This window comes from Phymastichus coffea, unplaced genomic scaffold, assembly GCF_024137745.1.
Source record: "Phymastichus coffea isolate CEN01 unplaced genomic scaffold, Cenicafe_Pcof_1.1 PCOF00059, whole genome shotgun sequence".
Classification (NCBI taxonomy): Eukaryota; Metazoa; Arthropoda; class Insecta; order Hymenoptera; family Eulophidae; genus Phymastichus; species Phymastichus coffea.
In genome coordinates, this window is record NW_026706870.1 from 1,509,679 (window position 1) to 1,529,454 (window position 19,776).

General features: G+C 34.6%; 1 protein-coding gene across 1 annotated transcript in view; it reads left to right on the forward strand.

Annotated features, from left to right (window-relative positions):
- The window catches only part of LOC131666615 (low-density lipoprotein receptor-related protein 2), a 47,828-nt gene extending 37,901 nt beyond the window's left edge, over positions 1 to 9,927 (forward strand). Inside the window, exons 17-33 of the mRNA XM_058939448.1 lie at positions 46 to 1,071; positions 1,359 to 1,673; positions 1,769 to 2,398; positions 2,535 to 2,930; positions 3,152 to 3,719; positions 3,829 to 4,072; positions 4,149 to 4,756; positions 4,869 to 5,164; positions 5,253 to 5,770; positions 5,861 to 6,098; positions 6,184 to 6,438; positions 6,520 to 6,824; positions 6,907 to 7,132; positions 7,203 to 7,951; positions 8,020 to 8,237; positions 8,318 to 8,411; positions 8,493 to 9,927. Of these exons, the coding sequence (XP_058795431.1) occupies positions 46 to 1,071; positions 1,359 to 1,673; positions 1,769 to 2,398; positions 2,535 to 2,930; positions 3,152 to 3,719; positions 3,829 to 4,072; positions 4,149 to 4,756; positions 4,869 to 5,164; positions 5,253 to 5,770; positions 5,861 to 6,098; positions 6,184 to 6,438; positions 6,520 to 6,824; positions 6,907 to 7,132; positions 7,203 to 7,951; positions 8,020 to 8,237; positions 8,318 to 8,411; positions 8,493 to 8,783 (6,977 nt within the window). The 3' untranslated portion in view covers positions 8,784 to 9,927. The remainder of the gene's footprint in view (positions 1 to 45; positions 1,072 to 1,358; positions 1,674 to 1,768; positions 2,399 to 2,534; positions 2,931 to 3,151; positions 3,720 to 3,828; positions 4,073 to 4,148; positions 4,757 to 4,868; positions 5,165 to 5,252; positions 5,771 to 5,860; positions 6,099 to 6,183; positions 6,439 to 6,519; positions 6,825 to 6,906; positions 7,133 to 7,202; positions 7,952 to 8,019; positions 8,238 to 8,317; positions 8,412 to 8,492) is intronic.
- The last annotated feature ends 9,849 nt before the right edge of the window (positions 9,928 to 19,776 follow it).

Genomic DNA, 19,776 nt, shown 5'->3' on the forward strand with positions numbered 1-19,776 from the left:
AATTACTACATTATACTTGAAAAATTTATAATTTTTATTTACCAGGCGATGTTTATTGGGTGGACCGTAACCTTGCCAGCGTGTTCCGTGCTAGCAAACTTCCAGGAAACATGAGTTTACCAACAGCAATGCGCACTAACTTACCAAAACTACGTGATATCGCGATCTACGATAAAAGTGCTCAGCCACAAGATGATAGTAACCCTTGTGGACGTGGAACTAATGGTGACTGCAGTCAACTGTGCTTCGCCTTTCCCCGAGATATTACAACACAAATGCGTTGTGACTGTGCTGTGGGTAAATTGTCCAGCGATCAGAAGAGCTGTGAAAACGTTGATGAGTATTTGGTATTTGCCACGAGAACAGAAATTCGAGCCATCAATTTACATCCAAAAGATACTTCACAACCCTTTAAACCAATTGGAAATCTAACGAACGTTGTTGGGGTTGATTTCGATTACGACGACGATAAGATATTCTTCACGCAGATCAGACCTTGGGCAAAGATCGCCTGGTTAGACTCCAATAACCCCGCTAATAGTCAGATCACTACTGTGTTGGGTAAAAACATTAATCCTGAGGGCATTTCTTATGACTGGACGCAAAAAAAGATTTATTGGACTGATTCTTCAAATAATAGCATCTATGCCATGAATACTGATGGTACGAGTCTAGTCATGATTGCCAGAGTTGATAGGCCGAGAGCAATCGTTGTTGATCCATGCAATGGTTCATTGTACTTCACTGACTGGGGTCGTTTCAGTACATCCGGAAAAATCTTCAGAACTACTATGGCTGGATCATTCAAAAAAGCTATTATTGAAAAAGACTTAGCACAACCGAGTGGTTTAGCGATTGATTACGAAGAAAGAATGTTGTACTGGACTGATGCTATTAAGGAAAAGATTGAAAGATCTGATCTAGATGGAAATAACAGGGAAATCTTGATTCCAGCATCGATTTATCCATTTGCCATTACGGTGTTCCGGGAGCATATTTATTGGACTGACCTTCAATTACGTGGTGTCTATCGTGCTGATAAATACACCGGTGGCGATCGTATTGAATTAGGTATGATATTAAATTTTAGATTGTTGTGAAAATTGAAAATTCTAATTTACTACTATCTCGTAAAATATATTTCCTTTAATCTTCAAATATTAAAAAACAAGATTGAGCAACTGTTTAAATCTTATATTTATAAACTAATATATAATACCGAGTTGAAATTGAAATCTTTTAGAATACTTTTTTGAATAAATTTAAATAAAATATAATCTACTGTAATTAAAAAATGTGTAAGTTGATATCTTGTTTGTAGAGATAATTTTTGAATTAACTAATTTTTTTTATTGCAGTTAAAAGATTAGAGGACTCACCACGTGACCTTCACATTTATTCACCTAATCGTCAGCAGTGCAAAGTTAATCCGTGTAATATCAAGAATGGTGGCTGTGATCATGCCTGTTTTCCAGGTCCGAATGGTACCGTAGAATGTAAATGTGATGATAACAACCGATTGGTCAATGAAAACCGCATGTGCGTACCTAAAAATATAACTTGTGACCCAAGTAAATTTGCCTGTCGCAATGGAAAGTGTATTTCCAAAATGTGGGCTTGTGACGGCGACAGCGATTGCGGGGATGGTTCTGATGAAGATCCGAACTACTGTGGTAAGTTTTCATTATTTGAAAGTTACTGTAATATGACAATTTTATACATAAATAATTACTAAATAAGTAATACAAATTTGTTATCTTATTTACAGCTTATCATTCATGTAGTCCTAACGAATTCCGGTGTAATAACGGCAGGTGCATCTTTAAATCATGGAAATGTGACCACGAAGACGACTGCCAAGATGGTTCCGATGAAGAAGGTTGCGTTTATCGACCTTGTGCTAATGGCGAGTTTACCTGCGCTAACCAACGTTGTATACCTATGGCGCAAGTTTGTAATGGTGTAAATGATTGTAAAGACAACGTCACTAGTGATGAGACTCACGAACGATGCCCACGAAATACTACTTGTCCACCAAACCATCTGAAATGTGATAAAACAAATATTTGTGTGGAACCATATTGGTTGTGTGACGGAGATAATGACTGCGGAGACAACAGTGATGAGGATCCTCTACATTGCTCTCAAAGAACCTGCCCACAGAACAGTTTCAGATGTCCAAACCATAGGTGCATCCCTGCTACTTGGTATTGTGACGGCGACGACGATTGCTTGGACGGAAGTGATGAGCCACCGGAGTATTGTCATTCTGAAGGAAGAACGTGTTTCGGAGATTTATTCACTTGCGACAATGGACACTGCATACCAAGAATATATATCTGTGACGGAGATAATGATTGTTTGGACAACTCTGACGAAGACGAACGTCATCAGTGCAGTGAGTAACGTTCTCTTTAATGTGTGTATGTGTGTGTGTGTGTATGTGTGTAATTACTATGTTTCACAAATTCAAATTTATCATTTTTTTGTATCGTTTGATTGTTCCTTTGATCATATTGTTTACCTACTTGCAGATGATCGAAAGTGTGATGAGGAAACTGAATTTACCTGCGTAGCAAATAAAGCCTGGAACCGTGCCCAATGTATACCACAGAAATGGCTTTGTGATGGCGATCCTGATTGCGTCGATGGAGCTGATGAAAATGTAACTCTCCACCATTGTCCAGAGCCTACACCTTGCTCGGATAACCAGTTCACTTGCAACAATGGACGTTGTTTGAACCGTAGTTGGCTCTGTGATCACGATAATGATTGCGGCGACGGTTCAGATGAAGGCAAATTCTGTAATTCAAAGTATAAACAGTGTTCAGATAATGAATTCACTTGCCAAAACTTCAAATGTATAAGAAAACAATTTTACTGTGATGGTCAAGATGACTGTGGTGATCACTCAGATGAAGTTGGATGTGGTAAGTTCAATATCTTTTATTATATAAATAAGATCGTCGATAAATATTTTTAAATAGTTATTTTTATTAATCATCAGATTTTTTTAACAACTTTTCAAAATTGTACTTTCAATTTTTATTTTTACAATAAGTTTAATATTTTCATTCTACACATATAAGTATCTTAATTCTTGTTGATAATATTTTTATTAAAAAAATCTTAGAAAGTGTATTGTTTTCAGCTCCAAAAGGAAAGAACGTGACATGTCCAAATCCAAATGAATTCCGCTGCACTTCGGGCCAGTGTATTGATCAGCAGCTGGTCTGTAACAAAATAATAGACTGCAACGACGGTAGCGATGAACCTGCTCACTGCAATGTCGACGAATGTGCTAGAGTCGAGTTAAATCAGTGTGGACACCGATGCGTGGATACTCCAACATCTTACTATTGCGAATGTAATCCAGGTTACAAGTTGCTTGAGGATGGCAAAGCTTGTGCTGACATCGACGAATGTACTGAGACACCGTGGGTCTGTAGTCAGCAGTGCGAGAATACTCCAGGAAGATATTACTGTAAATGTAACGAGAAATGGTACGATAGAGCTCCGGATGAACATACGTGCAAGAGGAGGGATAATACTCAGCCATGGATCATTTTTACCAATAAGTATTACGTGAGAAACATGTCGACTGATGCAACATTGTACAACATTATGCATCAAGATTTGATTAACGTCGTAGCTCTCGATGCAGATTATTTGCAAGAGATGCTTTACTTCTGCGATGTGACTGCTAAAGCTATTTACAGGTAAATGTCGATCTTAAAAATAAGTAAAAGGTTAAGTTAATTGTATTGTTTTTTATCGAGTTGATTGTACTTAGTTTAGCTTTTCAACTGACAAATTGTACTGTTTTAGAGCTCCAATTGCTGGTGGAGAAAAGGAAGCCGTCATTCGACACAACAGCCTAGGACTTGAAGGTATTGCCATTGATTGGATAGGAAGGAAGCTTTATTGGCTTGACAGACATGCTAAACATCTGGATGTATCTGAACTGGATGGTACCAACAGAAAAACTTTGTTGAGTGGCATTGCTGACCCTCGAGCAATTGTTGTTCACCCTGGTACTGGTTATTTATACTTTACGTCCTGGCATCTACAGGTGATTATTTGCGATTCTAATTTGATTAATTATATTAGTTCATTATTAATAATATATTTAAATTTTTTTAAAACAGGCCTTTATTGGAAAAATGGGTATGGATGGTAGTAATATGACGCGTATCCTAACGTGGAATGATGATATAGCTTGGCCGAATGCTCTGACTATCGATTACATAACTGACCGACTCTTCTTTGCGGATGCTCATTTGGACTATATCGCATTCACCGATCTTGAGGGTCATCATCGCCGTATTGTCCTCTCTGGACCATCGGTACCGCACGTATTTGCTATAACTGTGTTTGACGATCACATCTACTGGACCGATTGGAATTTGAAGACTATTAGTCGTGCCGAGAAATTCTCCGGAGCCAATCTTACTGTACTTAGAAATACCACTCATAGGCCATACGATATTCACATTTATCATCCACTGAGACAGCTACCATACAACAATCCATGTACCCAGAATAACGGAGGCTGTTCCCATTTGTGTTTAATTGCACCGCCTGCAAGCTCGTATTTATTGGAAGGATATGGACAGCCTGGTGTCACCCAGTACAAGTGTGCTTGTCCTAATCAATACATTCTAAGTACAGATGGCAAAAATTGTATTGCCAACTGCACAACTGGACAACACCGCTGCGGACCACCCGACGAAAAGTGTATTCCTTGGTTCTGGAAGTGAGTTTCAGATTTTTATGCAGTTTCATTATTATTTCATTAACTGATTTACATTAACGTGCAAATTTAAATAATCTTATTAAATTATTTATTAATTATTTATTGCGTCAAGGTGTGATGGCGAGAAAGACTGTAAAGACGGATCTGACGAACTAATGAATTGCTCGACGACTCGAGTATGTCGCCCAGGCGTCTTTCAATGTACGAACAAGAATTGCGTTCCTACGATCACCGTGTGTGATGGTACTGATGATTGTGGAGATAGGAGCGACGAAACCAACTGTGCTCTTGATTGTCCGGAGCTTGAATTCAAATGTAAGAGTACAGGACGATGTATTCACGGTTCATGGAAATGTGATAACGATGCTGACTGCAAGGACGGCTCAGACGAAGATCCTGCTATTTGCCGTAAATGTTTTTTCTAAACATGAAATAGTCTAGTAATAAACTATTTCTCACTTATTCACTGTTATTCTTTAAATTGTGTTGTTTCCAGATAATCGTGTTTGTGACCCTGATACTGAGTTCTCTTGTAAAAATGGAAAGTGTATCCCTAAATTATGGATGTGTGATTTCGATAACGACTGTGGTGATGATAGTGACGAGCCTGCGTTTATGTGTCGTCAACGCAATTGTACTACTGGCTGGCAACGTTGCCCTGGCCACGCCAACTACCGCTGCATACCTAAATGGTTGTTCTGCGATGGAAAAGATGATTGTCGCGATGGTTCCGATGAGAGATCCGAGAGCTGTCCCAAGTGCGATCCAAATACCGAGTTCAAGTGTGCAAACAATAGATGCGTGCCAAAGCAGTGGCTATGCGACTTTGCTGATGATTGCGGTGACGGTTCAGACGAGGCTAAAGCTACCTGTTCAGGAAGATACCGAGATTGTACCGAGAGCGAATTCAAGTGTGCTAACGGCAAGTGCATTGCTTCGAGATGGAGGTGTGACAACGAAGACGATTGTGGTGATAGAAGCGATGAGGTTAACTGTCACGAATTCAAGTGCAAGGTGTGTTATCCGCATAGGAGTAACTGTTATCTTCTATAACGTATATATACATATTTCAATGGTATTAACGATTATCTTAAATTTTTACAGAACGATACTTTCCAATGTGCAAGTGGTCATTGTATACCTATTTCATTACGTTGTGATGGTGCACGCGATTGTCAAGATATGAGCGATGAGATTGGATGTATGCCGAAATATCCCGGTGGTAGATTCTGTCCGGAAAATCAATTCCAGTGTGATAATAACTTGTGTGTCTCACAATCAGATCGTTGTGACGGTAGCGACGATTGCGGTGATGGTTCGGACGAAAGTCAAACGATGTGCGGTAAGCTGTAGCTTATCAATAATACTTGATATTTATTACTACTGATTTTTATGATATTGAATAGAAAATTAATTTAATATTGTAGCAACATTCAAATGCGACACGTCAAGACGATTCCAGTGTGTCAACCATCGCTGCATTGCTAAATACCAATTATGCGATGGTATCGATAACTGTGGTGACGGCAGTGATGAAAACAACATGACCTTATGTTCACGTAAAATTGTTCCGTGCAATCCAATCGCCTCATATCAATGTGCTAACAAGAATTGTATCGATCGCCTTAAAATCTGTGATTACGCTAACGATTGTGGTGACTTTTCCGATGAACTCGGATGTCGTAAGTGCCTTCACATTGATCAAATAATCGCTCTCTCTATAAATTAATGTTGCTTATGATATGATTCTGTTGTAATTATAGATCACAACAAGGTGTGCAATGATGCAGACAAGGGCGGTTGTGCCCATTACTGTCAGAATGTAACTGATACACTGTCTCTATCTACGGATGCAGCACCGCGAGGTTATATATGCGCTTGCTACCCTGGCTATATTATTACTGAAGAGAATCACAAACACTGTGAAGATATCAATGAATGTACCAAAAATCAGCACACTTGCTCGCAGCTCTGTACTAATTTGAACGGCTCATATGCTTGCTCTTGCCGTGACGGCTTCAAGCTTTCTGATAATTTAAGCGGAGTATGTAGGGCTGAAGATGATAAGGTAGTGCTATAATTTATTTTTATAATTTAATTTTTGATAATTATGAGGAGTGTTCTAATAGATTGTTATTTATGAATCACAGGTATTGGTAATGTTTGGAAGCGGACAAGAAATTCGAGCGCTAAAAATATATCAAAATGAAGAACTAGGTGTTGTAGCCAACGAAAAACGAGTAAACGCTATTGATTTTGATCCTAAAATGGAATACGTCTATTGGATTGACGCTCACGATCGCGTCATCAAGCGATCTGTTATGGTTGACGGCAAAATGGTTCAGATTGGTTTTGCTCAAACTCTAACTGAAAAAAGTAAGTAACTTTTTCTCAAAATGACTGTTTTATTTTGTAAACGTATACTATTCGCCTATATTTTTTTTAGCGGAAACAATACCAACAAGTTTAGCTGTTGATTGGATCTCGGGTAACCTTTATTGGACGGAAATGGATAATATGCCACCACGCAGTGGTGGACGACTTGTTGTTGCAAAGGCTGACGGGCGATATAAGCGCAGTCTGATCACGGATCTTGTAGAACCGACTTCTGTGGTTGTCGACCCGCAACTAGGTCGAGTGTTCTTTGCTGACGGTGGTCCTTCACCAAAGATCGAGTTAGCGTGGATGGATGGTAGTCATCGTAAGGCGATTGTCGTAACTCGACTGGGGAAACCGTCAGCTCTGGCAATTGATTATGCTATGGACCATGTTCTATACTGGGCGGATATCAAATTGAATACTATCGAAACTATCCAGATAGATGGAAATAATCGTAGGGTTATCATTAGTGGCGATCACCTTAAGCATCCAGTTAGTCTGGATGTATTTGAGAGTAATGTCTTTTGGTCGACGAAAGCCAACGAACTCGTCAGGCAGGACAAATTTGGCAGAGGAGTACCACAGATGCTATCACGGAATCTTGGTAGTCCTGGTGGCGTAAAAGTTTACCACCAGTTGAGGTATAACATTACACTGCGAGATCCTTGTCACTCGGTCGAATGCTCGCATTTGTGTGTTGCTGTACCCAAGGGCCACAGGTGTCTATGTCCCGACAGACAGGGACCACTCAGCCCTGTTGTTATTAATGATATCATCTGTGATGCGACCATCGAAAGAGAAAGGCCATCACCAAAGGTACTTATTCGTTAATTAACGTATTTTTTAGTAATTAATATTATTAATTTATAATTTTTTCCTTGTAGATCTGTCCATGTCGAAATGGTGGATTCTGCCAGGAGAATGAATCGGGCAAGTTAATCTGCGTATGCCCCATAGATTTCCACGGTGAAACATGCGAGGTTGGTTTTGCATCAACAATGGCAGGTGGTTCTACCGCTTCGATCATTGTACCCATCATAGTCGCCATTCTCGTGCTACTTGCTGCTGCGGCCATCTTCATGGTACTCAAAAAACGACCATTGTAAGTTTTTATATCAATTGATTTTTATTTTATGATTGATTTTTCTTGAACAGTGAAATAATGTAAATTATAATGTATAGTGGTAAGACAATTGGTGGTTTAACTGGTGCTCAAAGTGTTTCGTTTCGACAAGGCAGCAATGTTGAATTCGGTGGCTCCGGAGGTGATCGAATGGTTTGTATTTTTTTCCTTTGAAAAAATATTGGATTTGTAAATATTTACAGGTGAATAAACGATCATTTTTCTATTTAATAGGAACCCTTGGATGTCGAATACAACCTGACTGAAGTGGGAAATAAGAATCGCGACTTCAGCAACCCAATGTACGATGCGGTGAACATGGAGACGACTAGTCCAACGGCAACGAACGGTACTAACACAGCTTCGAGTGGCATTTACGAGGTTCCAGCTGAGATGAAGCCCTCGAGTGTTCAGCACAAAGAAGCACTGCAACTTCACCTAAAGCGGCGCGAACTTGACCCAACGCCCATTGACTCAGGCAAGGACACACAGCAACTTGTCGAAGAGGACAAATCTGAGTCATAATCCATGACGTTATGCGCGTTTGTACATATGGTTGTAATGATTAGGTCGCCGAGCGTGGTATAAAGACCAATGTGTTTTAAGATTTCCTTTTCCTTCTATTGCTATTTGATCTTCACTTTTTTTACTTCGTTGACGATTTTGTAATGTAATTGTGAACAATATATTATCGAATAAGAGTTGACTTGTGATATATTGTAACCAAACGTTGTCTTCCACTCAGCGTGATCAATTGAAAAAGAAAGAGAATATATTTTTTCGAAAATATTAAGATCAAATTGCAATAGACACGATATGATTTGTGTCATTCAATATTTTAGAAAAAGAGATGTAAAATTTTACTATAGATTTTATAACATGGGCTCCAACAAAGTCTGCATGGTCGTAGACCTTACATCTCCTACATAGTTGTGATGTGTAAGTCTTGTAAATATTATTACTACGAAGTGTTTTTTTTATCATTCTATCAATTTGTGTACCATAAAGGTGTTAAATAATACGAAAAAAACAATAACATACATTCCATTGTCAACTAAAAGCCACTCGCGGGCATAATTATTAAGTAGTAATAGTCGAAATATTTTTACTGTGCGCGAATGAGTGAGCGTTGCGCGATAGTTAAACTCGCAATTTTTATTGGAAGTAAACAAAGAAAGAGGATGTATGAGACAATGAAATATATTTAAGCGCATTTAGCACGATGCGTCGACGTGAAGCTGTAACTTTCTAAATAATTAGGTTTATTATGATCTTTTTGTAGAGAAAAATAAACAGAGTGAGAGAGAGAGAGAGAGAGAGAGAGAGAGAGAGAGAGAGAGAGAGAGAGAGAGAGAGAGAGAGAGAGAGAGAGAGAGAGAGAGGGGTGTGGTTGTTAGAATGAGCATATTATTTTTTTCTACGATGGTGAATGGACTTTCGCGATACAAAGTATAAAACTGTAGAATGGAAAAATTACAATGAAGAATTTTGTAAACTTTGTTAAGCATCAGTTATTATTATTATAATTATTATTATTATTATTATTATTATTATTATTATTATTATTATTATACTATATTTTATGAATTGTGAAAATAAGCATTACAAAGGCCAATTAATGATTTTATTTTATTTAAGCATCAATTCAAGAAATTTTTTTTGGCCGATATTGTTGTACATTTCCGTTTATGCAAGTTATGCGCGGGATGCTACGAGCATAAGCTGAAAATTTTCACTTAAAAGGTTGATCGGAGGGGGGCTACAAAGTACCGACGTCTTAAGAGTTGATTTTCATTCGTGCTTGTTGTTTTTCGTACTAGCACGCATAATTATTATATATAAAATATAATTATAAATAAACAAATATATATATATATATATGTCTTGTTACAATTGACTTCGATCTGGATGGAGCTCCAGCGTGTGTCCTAATAATGATGTTTATAATTATAACATATCAGTATTTTGTGTATTTTTTTATTCAGTTGATAAAATAATAATTGTTAATATATTGTGCAAATATCAAACTGATACCGTCCAACAATAAACTATAAGGTTAATATGTTTTGATTTTATTTCTAGACCGTACTCAAATTACTGTTAACAAAGAAGTAACAATTTATAAAACTTCAATATAATTTTGATAAAACGTATTATAAAATAGTTTGATAAATGACTTTTATCTCGTTCTTATGAATATCAACAAAGTTCGGTGACTTTATATAAATATCGGTAAAATTTTTTTATACAAAAATAACAATAGCCGAAGCTCAATGACTTCAAGATTCTCGTTTTCATTCAATTGATGAAAATCTGATTCAGAAATCTGTAACGAAGATTTTTTATTGAAGAGAACGACCAGTCCTGAAATATCGAGCGTCTTTCTCTTCGATTTGTTTTAGTTTTTTATATTTTGCATTTTTCCGTATACTTTTATGCTTTTTAGGACGAACTTGTTATCATCTAAAATGATTATAAAATATTTACTGAACTCTTTTCTACGATATTAAAAGTATATTACATATATAAAATAAATGAAAAGAATTATGATATGATTATTATTATAACATATTATTATATTCTTATATAATATTAATACACAATAGTTGTCTCATCGATATTTGCTAGTAGAAAATGTAATATTAAAATATCTAATTTTTTTAGTAAATTTACTTAAGACCTTTGTTTGATTCCGCGTTTTCGTTCATTTATTCGTTGGAAACACCTGCCTTAGACGCTTGCAGTGTACTGGTCGCTATGCAGTTTTACAACAAGCACGTGTATCTTGCCGCTCGCGGGCAGGTTCATGCCTTTAAGTTGCTGATGAGTGAACCAGGAAGACGCTTTATTAAATAAAATATTTTAGAAAGCTGAGAATAAATGCTCTGAAAAATTTCACAAAATATTTCTATTAAGTTTTCAAAACTCTTCAAGAATATTTTATTTAAAAGTTTTCATACTGAGAGATATGTATTAAATACTCCATTGAAAAAAATGAAAGCAAAGTAAAGCCAAGAAAAAGATAATTTTTTGCTTGTAAGAGATGAGCCGATGATGATTGGCTCATGCGAGTCGGGTTTTTGCAGATCCATTCGCTTGTGCTACAAAATCGACTGAATATTATTCACCAAACAAATAAGACAAGATATTTGACAACAACGAAATATGTGACAATGACATCAATATGCAGTCTTAAGAATTCATTTCTCAAAGATCGCAAACATTCCACTTGTGGTAATTCGCGTGATTTCGACATATATATATATATATATATATATATATATATATATATATATATATATATATATATAGTTATTTTTACCACCAATCCAAATAAATAATTGATTTCCTATAAAGAGGTAACGGCGCTATACTTGTACAGCATTAGATAGAGAGAAAGGGTTTTATGATTAAATATTATTTGGAAGAGCTCGAGCGGTAGGTAGGTATTTTACTATATCAAAGTATGATTTGCTGAAAATTCGTCGTAAGAACGACATAATTGTAAGAAAGACCGTGCTTGATATTCACCTTATTACACTATTCAAGTGATTGATTCTCAGCTCTAACTATCAAAGTTTGTTCTTTTCCTATTGAAACTTTGATGATCATCATGCTGAATGTTCTCAATGTCGTAGTGATGTTTAAATGCCGCCGCTGTGAACGGATATCTGTGATCAGTAACTGACTGTATTATGAAAGTTGAATATATAGGGCAGCTTAAAAATAAAGTACCAATTTTGGCTGGGGTCAGACTTTTCACATCAGGATATCTGATTTTGTGCAAATATTTTTTGCTAAAACCACGCGTATTTCATTGATAAAAAAAGCAATCTGTATCGTTATCCTGTGGTTCACGTCAGATAGTTGGTTCTAGGACAACGCATTGAAGGGGTTTTATCTGTTCCTATTTTGATAAGTTTTTTCTACAAGTATTTTAAATTGTCGGAGATGGTTGTCCAAATTTTTCATCGACGGTCCATAACACTTCAAATATGAAGTTTGGTTTTTCAAAAGCCGAGGGTTGGGTACTTGGAATTCGAGTTTTGAGGTTAACTTTCTGTTGGGTTAAGGTTTCAGCACCCAGGGTTCGTGGGTTCAGGTTTGAGTTTCCAGGCTAACTTGTCGTGTAGAAAGAAATAACGTAGAGAATAGTTTTTTCTCATAAGTTCTAAATATTTATAGTTAAAAAGATAGAAATAATTGATAAATTAAGAGAAGAAACTATAGGGCTGGACATTTTTCCATCTGCTTATTTAATGTTAATTACGAACAATCATCTATAGAATTGAATGAGGTTAGTTGTTCTACTTATTAAAAATAAATAAATGATTGAATAATAAATCACAAAATTTGTTCAAATAAAATTAATGAACCTTATCTAAATCCAAGTAATAAGATTTTTGTAATCTTATCTAAAGCTTTTTATACTCTTACAACTGCCTAAATTATATGAAAGTTATATTTACTTGCCTTTCATTTCTCAATTTTTTATATTAACGTACGATAAAAAATGTCATATTTTAAATAGTTTGTTACGTGACGGACCATTTCATTTTTTTTTGTTATAATATATCTACTTAAGATTTCGCCTGCGAGAGTCGCATTCATGTCGCGCCAAGGCCAAGAACATAGCGATAAGACACTATGATCAGCAGTACGCGTGTGCGCGCCATGGCGGGAATAAATGGGAGAAGCCGAGATACTGCTGCAGCATGCTTCGTGTTTCCTAGCGTGTTAGGCTAGGAAACATGAAGCGATTAAAAACGCGTGAATTAGAGAGAGACAAATATAAAAACAAATTTAACCTATGAAGGCACAGGCAATGAAACAAATTTTTTTTGTTTGCAATTATTCATAAAAATTATTTAAACAAGTTGTGGGTATGCTTCATAAAGAACGGACAATTTTTTTATTGTAATAAAAATACATTATCTTTCAGGGATATTAGCGTCTGAAACTAAATGAATTTTAAATTCTAAATGAAACTCTGAAATTACTAATGAATTCTTTTTTTCAGCCTTTAGTCACCATGTTAAGTCTTGGTAAAAAATGTATAGCCTGTGGTAAGTCAAAGAAAAAATGGTTGGATGGAAACGAACTGTCGATACGGATAGTAAAGCCAAAGATCTCTTAGATTGTTTGCTACAACAATTATGGTTGGTAATATTCTATGTAGCACTTACAGTTGCATCGCTCGGTTAGCAAAGTCAAAGCGACGAACTTGAAGAGACAGAAAAAGCTCCTCAGCCAGAAAGTTAAAAGTCGACTTTATCTTCAGAACCAGCATCACAGTCTATTAAAAAATGATTCAATTTATCAATCAAAAGAAGTAAAAACGGTGGAAAATGAAGCTATTGAATTGTTTTCGAAAAGAGCTTGTGCAGACAAATTTTTCATTTCTAAAAATATGTCTAGACTAATTACAGTTACTTTTGAAGCACGTCAACAAGTTTTTGTTGATAATAAAATATTTATTCCGAAGGTTAATCGATGCTGCCCAAAACATTTGATAAAGGAACGGTTCTATATATATGAGATAGGAAGTTTCCGTAAAGTTTCTCGTGAAAGCTCTGTAGCGACTGCTGATATAATAAAATTACTCAAAGCTTTGATATATATTCCAAGAATATATATTGTTATGAATCGACCTATGCATTTTAGAACGCGATAAAAAAAGAAGTGTTGCTAGGCGATTTGTTGGTTGTTGATTTTGTTCTGTTTGTTTTTCAGTTCGTTGTATTTTGCGCTTTGACTAAGAAACACTTGTAATAATATCACTATTGACCTATGATTAAAAATAGTTGCAGGTATAAAATAATTTAAAATAATATAATATAAAATAATTATAAAAATAATTTCCACATTTCGTGCTCGACCTTTTTCTTTTAAATAATTACGACCAACGAGTCCGAACCAGCTGCGCGCATCACGTTCTATCGGTTTTTCTATTTTCTGTCGTGTTATCCGGAATAAATAAATTATGAAATTTTTCAATGTGAATATCTTTCAGGAGTTCTGAGAGATTTAAAACCATCAAAGCTTCTTCTAAATTAAGATAATATGTAGAAACTCTCGTATTATTTTATGTAAATGTATTATATTAAAAAAAATATATTTATAAATAAATTATTAAATTATTCTGTAAAAAATATAAATATAATATAATTCTTGTAATGAAGTCGTACATAATTATGTTTTTTCACAGTAGTTTAGGCGCTAATAGCGACTGAAGTACAATAAGCAGCCTTTTATTTAGCGCTTTAAGCAATCTTTTATTTAGCACTATAAATTATTGTCTTCATTTTTATTTTCATTGTTCATTTGGGAACACTCTTATAAATATGTGGTTATGCAGTCCCCTGTTTCGCCAAGCACCACAAAAATAGTGCCATATTATTTTTTCTTATTCTAGCTGCATTTCTGTCATACGTTACACCTGTAAAATAACATAGATTGATTAGTTGAATTTTTTTATAGTGGTTTAATACAAATTTATTATTATTACTATATGTATGAAAACTTACATCCGTCAGCAGGACGATTACCATGGTTAGTTCCGTTAACTTGAACCTGCAATTGCTGGCTGTTACGAAATACTGAAAAAATACATAATAAACAAATTACTATAATAATAAATAGTACACAATCAATTAACAATTTAAATTTGTTTATAAATTTATCTCTATTATTATCATTATTTTCTTTGGGAACAACTCCCTGCTCTTGCTGCTGGTTCACTGATCCTCTTTTAGCTCTATTGAAGTTGCTTTGAAACAAAGGGCGAACTGTCTGATCCGATCCATTTGTATAGTTATTGTTATTAATAATATCTTGATTTCTGGGAAGAATCTTCATTTTGTAAAGACCATCTGAAAAATAAATGAATATAATTTTTAAAACCTAGCAATTTTGTTTAATGATTTTTTGCCTATTATTAAAAATAGGAGTTTTTATGTCTTAGAAAATTGTAGAAAATTTATTGAACTTTTTTAGAAAAAACCACTGTAAGGTTATAAAAGTTGAAAAAATTTTTTTTGCAAAAAAATCTGATCATTAGATCATCAATGGCAACAGAATGATGTATACTTCTCAATATTGTTTTAAATCCTTTATCTTCTTTTCGCTGATATGTGTAAAATTGGATGTTTTTTTTTCTTTAATTCGTTAACTATAGGTATTTTTTAGTTGTTGACGGTTAGATTTTTAATTTGTTTTGTCCCAATACTTTAAACATATAGCTATCTTTGGCGACGTCGTTAAGCAGTTTTTCTAGTGGTCGAATGTTTTCTACATTGTAGACATTTAATTTTTGATGTATTAATATCATTATTTAGTGTGTTTGTTTTCACGTTTTGTTTGTCCTTAAGAATCTCGTATCTATTGGTAGATTGACTCAGCCAGTAGTCTGGTAACTGGGCTTGCCGTTTTTTGACGTGTTTTAATATCTGGGCTATTTCGTTGTCTTTTTCCTCTTACAGTTGTCCATTTTGCTGTGTTATTTTGTGTAGGTGTAGACATCGTGTCTCCTACCTGTGTGGCCATTTAGCCTTTATTTTGCTGTTATTATAACTTTAAGAATTAATTTAAATAAAATGTTTCTTCCCTTGATTGGCTGAAGTTTTGCTGCTACCAGTTGCAATTTTGCTTTTGCAAGCAGCTGAATGAAATAAATGTACTATTTTTGAAACCCGTCTTCTGCTTATGCCTCTATGAATTAGTCTAAGAAATAGATTTGACTTGCAGCTCAATATGGCACGCAAACAAAAGTGAAGCACGCTTGACGACACTAGTGTCTAAGTTACCAGATATCATTGAGCGTGATTATAGATTAAGCGTTTAACACAGACTTAGAATTCATCGGATCGTCATGTTGGACATTTCTTGATAACAATAATAATGAGCTTTTATATTGCCACGCTTAACACGAATCAAAGTTTTCGGTCTTTCAACAGGTCCAAGATTAACTATACATTTGTTAATAATTATCGACAGTCTATTATTTACGGAAATGCAGGAAAATATTCAAGAAATTTTTTAAAATTATTCTCATTTAATGCAACATCGATTAGAAAAATTTTTTAAAAGTGACTCTAGCCTCTTCGAAAATGATAAAACTTTAACAGTAGAAGGTACATTTATAAATAATGTAAGTAAACATTTTATATATTTAAGAAGTTTTCTTTCATAGAAAGTATGAAAGGTGGACAATCCAAGATAAAGTCGACACGAATCACTATTTTGATTGCACTGACATGGATATAGACGAAATCTCGGAGGATGAGAACATTAACGAACTAATAACGTCAAATCTATTTCTTGGACTAGTTCATAAACGTATAGGCGAATAGCGAGTTGGAAAGTAGTACATTGATTTTGTACAGCTGCTTGTAATTCGTGTGACGTCGAAGTCACTCTCAGGTACGCTTGGAGTAAGCGTAGACTCAGGGTTGCTCTGATTTGGCATGTGCGTAACACTTTAGCCGGGACGAGCAATATTGTTGCTCCAGAAACTCTTAATTATGGGGATAACCAAATGTTATTATGAGCACACCAGGCTTCTAGCTTAATGTGCTCTTAAGGGGGCTTGAATGGAAATCCACCAGACTCAGGCTTAATGAATCTCCGAAAAGGGATAACTATTACGGAAGGAAAAGATAGCCAAATAAATCTTGTAACTTACTCTTTTTTATTTGTTTCGAAGTAAGGAAGATTTCTTTCTTTAAAGTCACTCTTGCTCTCTCGATCTTGCTCTCGCTCTCTCTAAATCCGGCTAGTTTCCTTCGGGCTGACGATGTTTCTTAAAATAGTTTTGGCTCCTTCAACTTGAATCTGAGTTTATTAATTTCCACTGAACTTCTTAAAATAATCTGACTTTATTAATTTTCACTAGACTGCCTATCGCGGCCTTGTGCAGGGCTTTTTATAACCTAGGGGTGGTTGTGTGGAAACCCCCTTCTTCAGGCCCATGGAGTGACAAACTCAAAGTTTTCCGTATTGGCCGAAGAATTTTCTTGGTCGAACCGGAATACATAATTGGTCGGAGGGCGTGAGTTTCCAGAGAGAGAGGGCGGTTCTTTTCTAAACTTGGGCCCTTTTCTCCAGAGATGGCTCTTAGAGTTTCATTTTTGAGAGCAAGAGTGACGCTATTATTTTTAATTAATTAACGCAAACGAATGTTAATCAGAGTACATAATTGTAATTTTACATTATCACTTAATACTAGGGAATCAATTACAAGTTGAAATAATTCTAAAAATGTAAAAATTCTATGATTAATTATTATAAACGAATTTATAATATTTGTGAATTTGTCTGAACGTAATGTTACGTTATTAGTTACTATAGACTATTGTTTCTTATGATCCTATTATTTAACTTAAATTGTATATTTTGATGTTGGAAAATGGTGAGTCGATAAAAGAATGAGGAGAGCCATAATTATTTATAATAGAATGTGAAAGGTTAATTTTTATAACTTCAATATTTCTATTTCATTCTCTTTGAATAGTAAACATTTTTTTGTCTTCTTAAAAAAGAAGAATTCGGTGGGAAAAATTAGAACGGGGAAACAGATTGCAGTTTTATGGCCCTCTTCTCTCATCGGCATCTCAGCGCTCACGTGTTCGAAGGTTGCATACACTTCATATGTAAGTGCGAAGGTACGAAGGGCAGAATAGCGTATTGAAAAAATGAATGCACGGTTGTATAAATTTAGACTATAGATTCTATTGCTTGGAGACTATCAAGAATTTCCCTGCGACACTCGGCTCTGTTCCCACAGCTCATGGGAAACGGTTTCGACTCTGTCGTTGGTCTTAGAAAAATTATTCTTGTGAAATTAAAAAATTTTAATCATATATGGGGTTGAGATATAATCGCTCCTTAATTAAACAATAGCTTTAAAATCTACACATTTTCATTTTTTATTTTTCCTTTTATTTGTATTGTAAATCAGGTGATGTAGTTTTATTCACTGGTCATTAATATATAATTAACTAACCGTAATATCAAATAATATATAATAAACCAAAAAACAAACTAAATTAACATCAATATCAAATAGACGAGCTATATGTCGGACTACTACTGTTAAATATATAATTAAAATTATTATTAAACTACATAAATCTACCTCATTATTTCTTGAATACTTGATATTTCATTTTATTTTTTATTTTTAGGGTTCTCATAAAGGAAAGAACGTTTGGCACAACAAAGACGATCCAACAAAGAAAGGATATTAAATATGCAAAATGAAGAAACTGTATTGATTAACTGAAAGGTATAAAACGAATAATATCTGCGAACGAAAATTGATATAGCGAACAATTTCGTTGACTTTACAATTAATCACTTATGGAATCGCATATGATACATTTTAATTATACTTATACTTACAATTAATTAATTATTATAATTTAATTATCTTTAATCTATACTTGAAAATAATTACATATTAATAACACAAATATTTGAAAATCTGTTGGATCGTCCCTTGTGGAAATACTTTTATAATTGATCGATTGGATTATTCCATGGAACAATATTTAGCTGAGTAGAACTACCCTTTATGCATGCTTGTTTACTGAATAATTCATAAAATAACATTACAATACCACTTCTAAGAATAGGTAGAAAATAAAAACTAAATCTTGAAGATAATGAAGTTTGTACAGTTGTACCTAACAATCGTGCAAGAGGAATACAAATTCGCGATAAATTGCGTTATATAAACTGAACGTTTCTCTTAAGAAACAAGTACAGTTCAGTCTATATCACGCTCACAAACAAACTTTAACTAGAGAAAAAATGTCGCACGGAAAAGTGATTTTCTTAATTTTATTCTCGTTTATTGTTTTATATGAGGCTAAAGGATATATCCAGGTATTCTAGAAATTGTTAATAAAATTACGAAGAAATTCTGACTATTATTATTTTTCAGAATATTCCAGATGAAGAATTCCTCTTTAATTATGAAAATAAAATTCTCGCGGCTATTAAACAGGTATTGTTCTCAAGTAGAAAACAATCTACAATATGCACTTTGGAAAACTATAACTTTTTCGATCCTAAGTCGAAGAAATTTATCACTGATAACCGCAACTACCATAACTTATTACTCACTTGTTAGGAGTATCTATAGTACCGATAAATGAATAATTAAATTTATTGTCTTTCAGAAAAACGTCACTTGCAAAAATTATGTCAATTTCTGTCTTTACGATTTTCCCAAGATTGCAAATATACAAAAAACAGACAATAATATAAAATACTTCCAATCATTGGTACAGCATTGTAAGGTAAGATTATTTTCACATAATTATCAATTATTTTCACTTCTATAACTAACACATAAAAAGGACTCTAACTCTAACACATAATAAACACTACTATTATGCAATTGATCATGATTCAATCGATTTTCATTATTACATGCTGGCATGAATGTTAGCTCCTGAAAATTATTTAGCATTTTCATAATAAACATAATCATTATTGTCACGTCCGATCAACA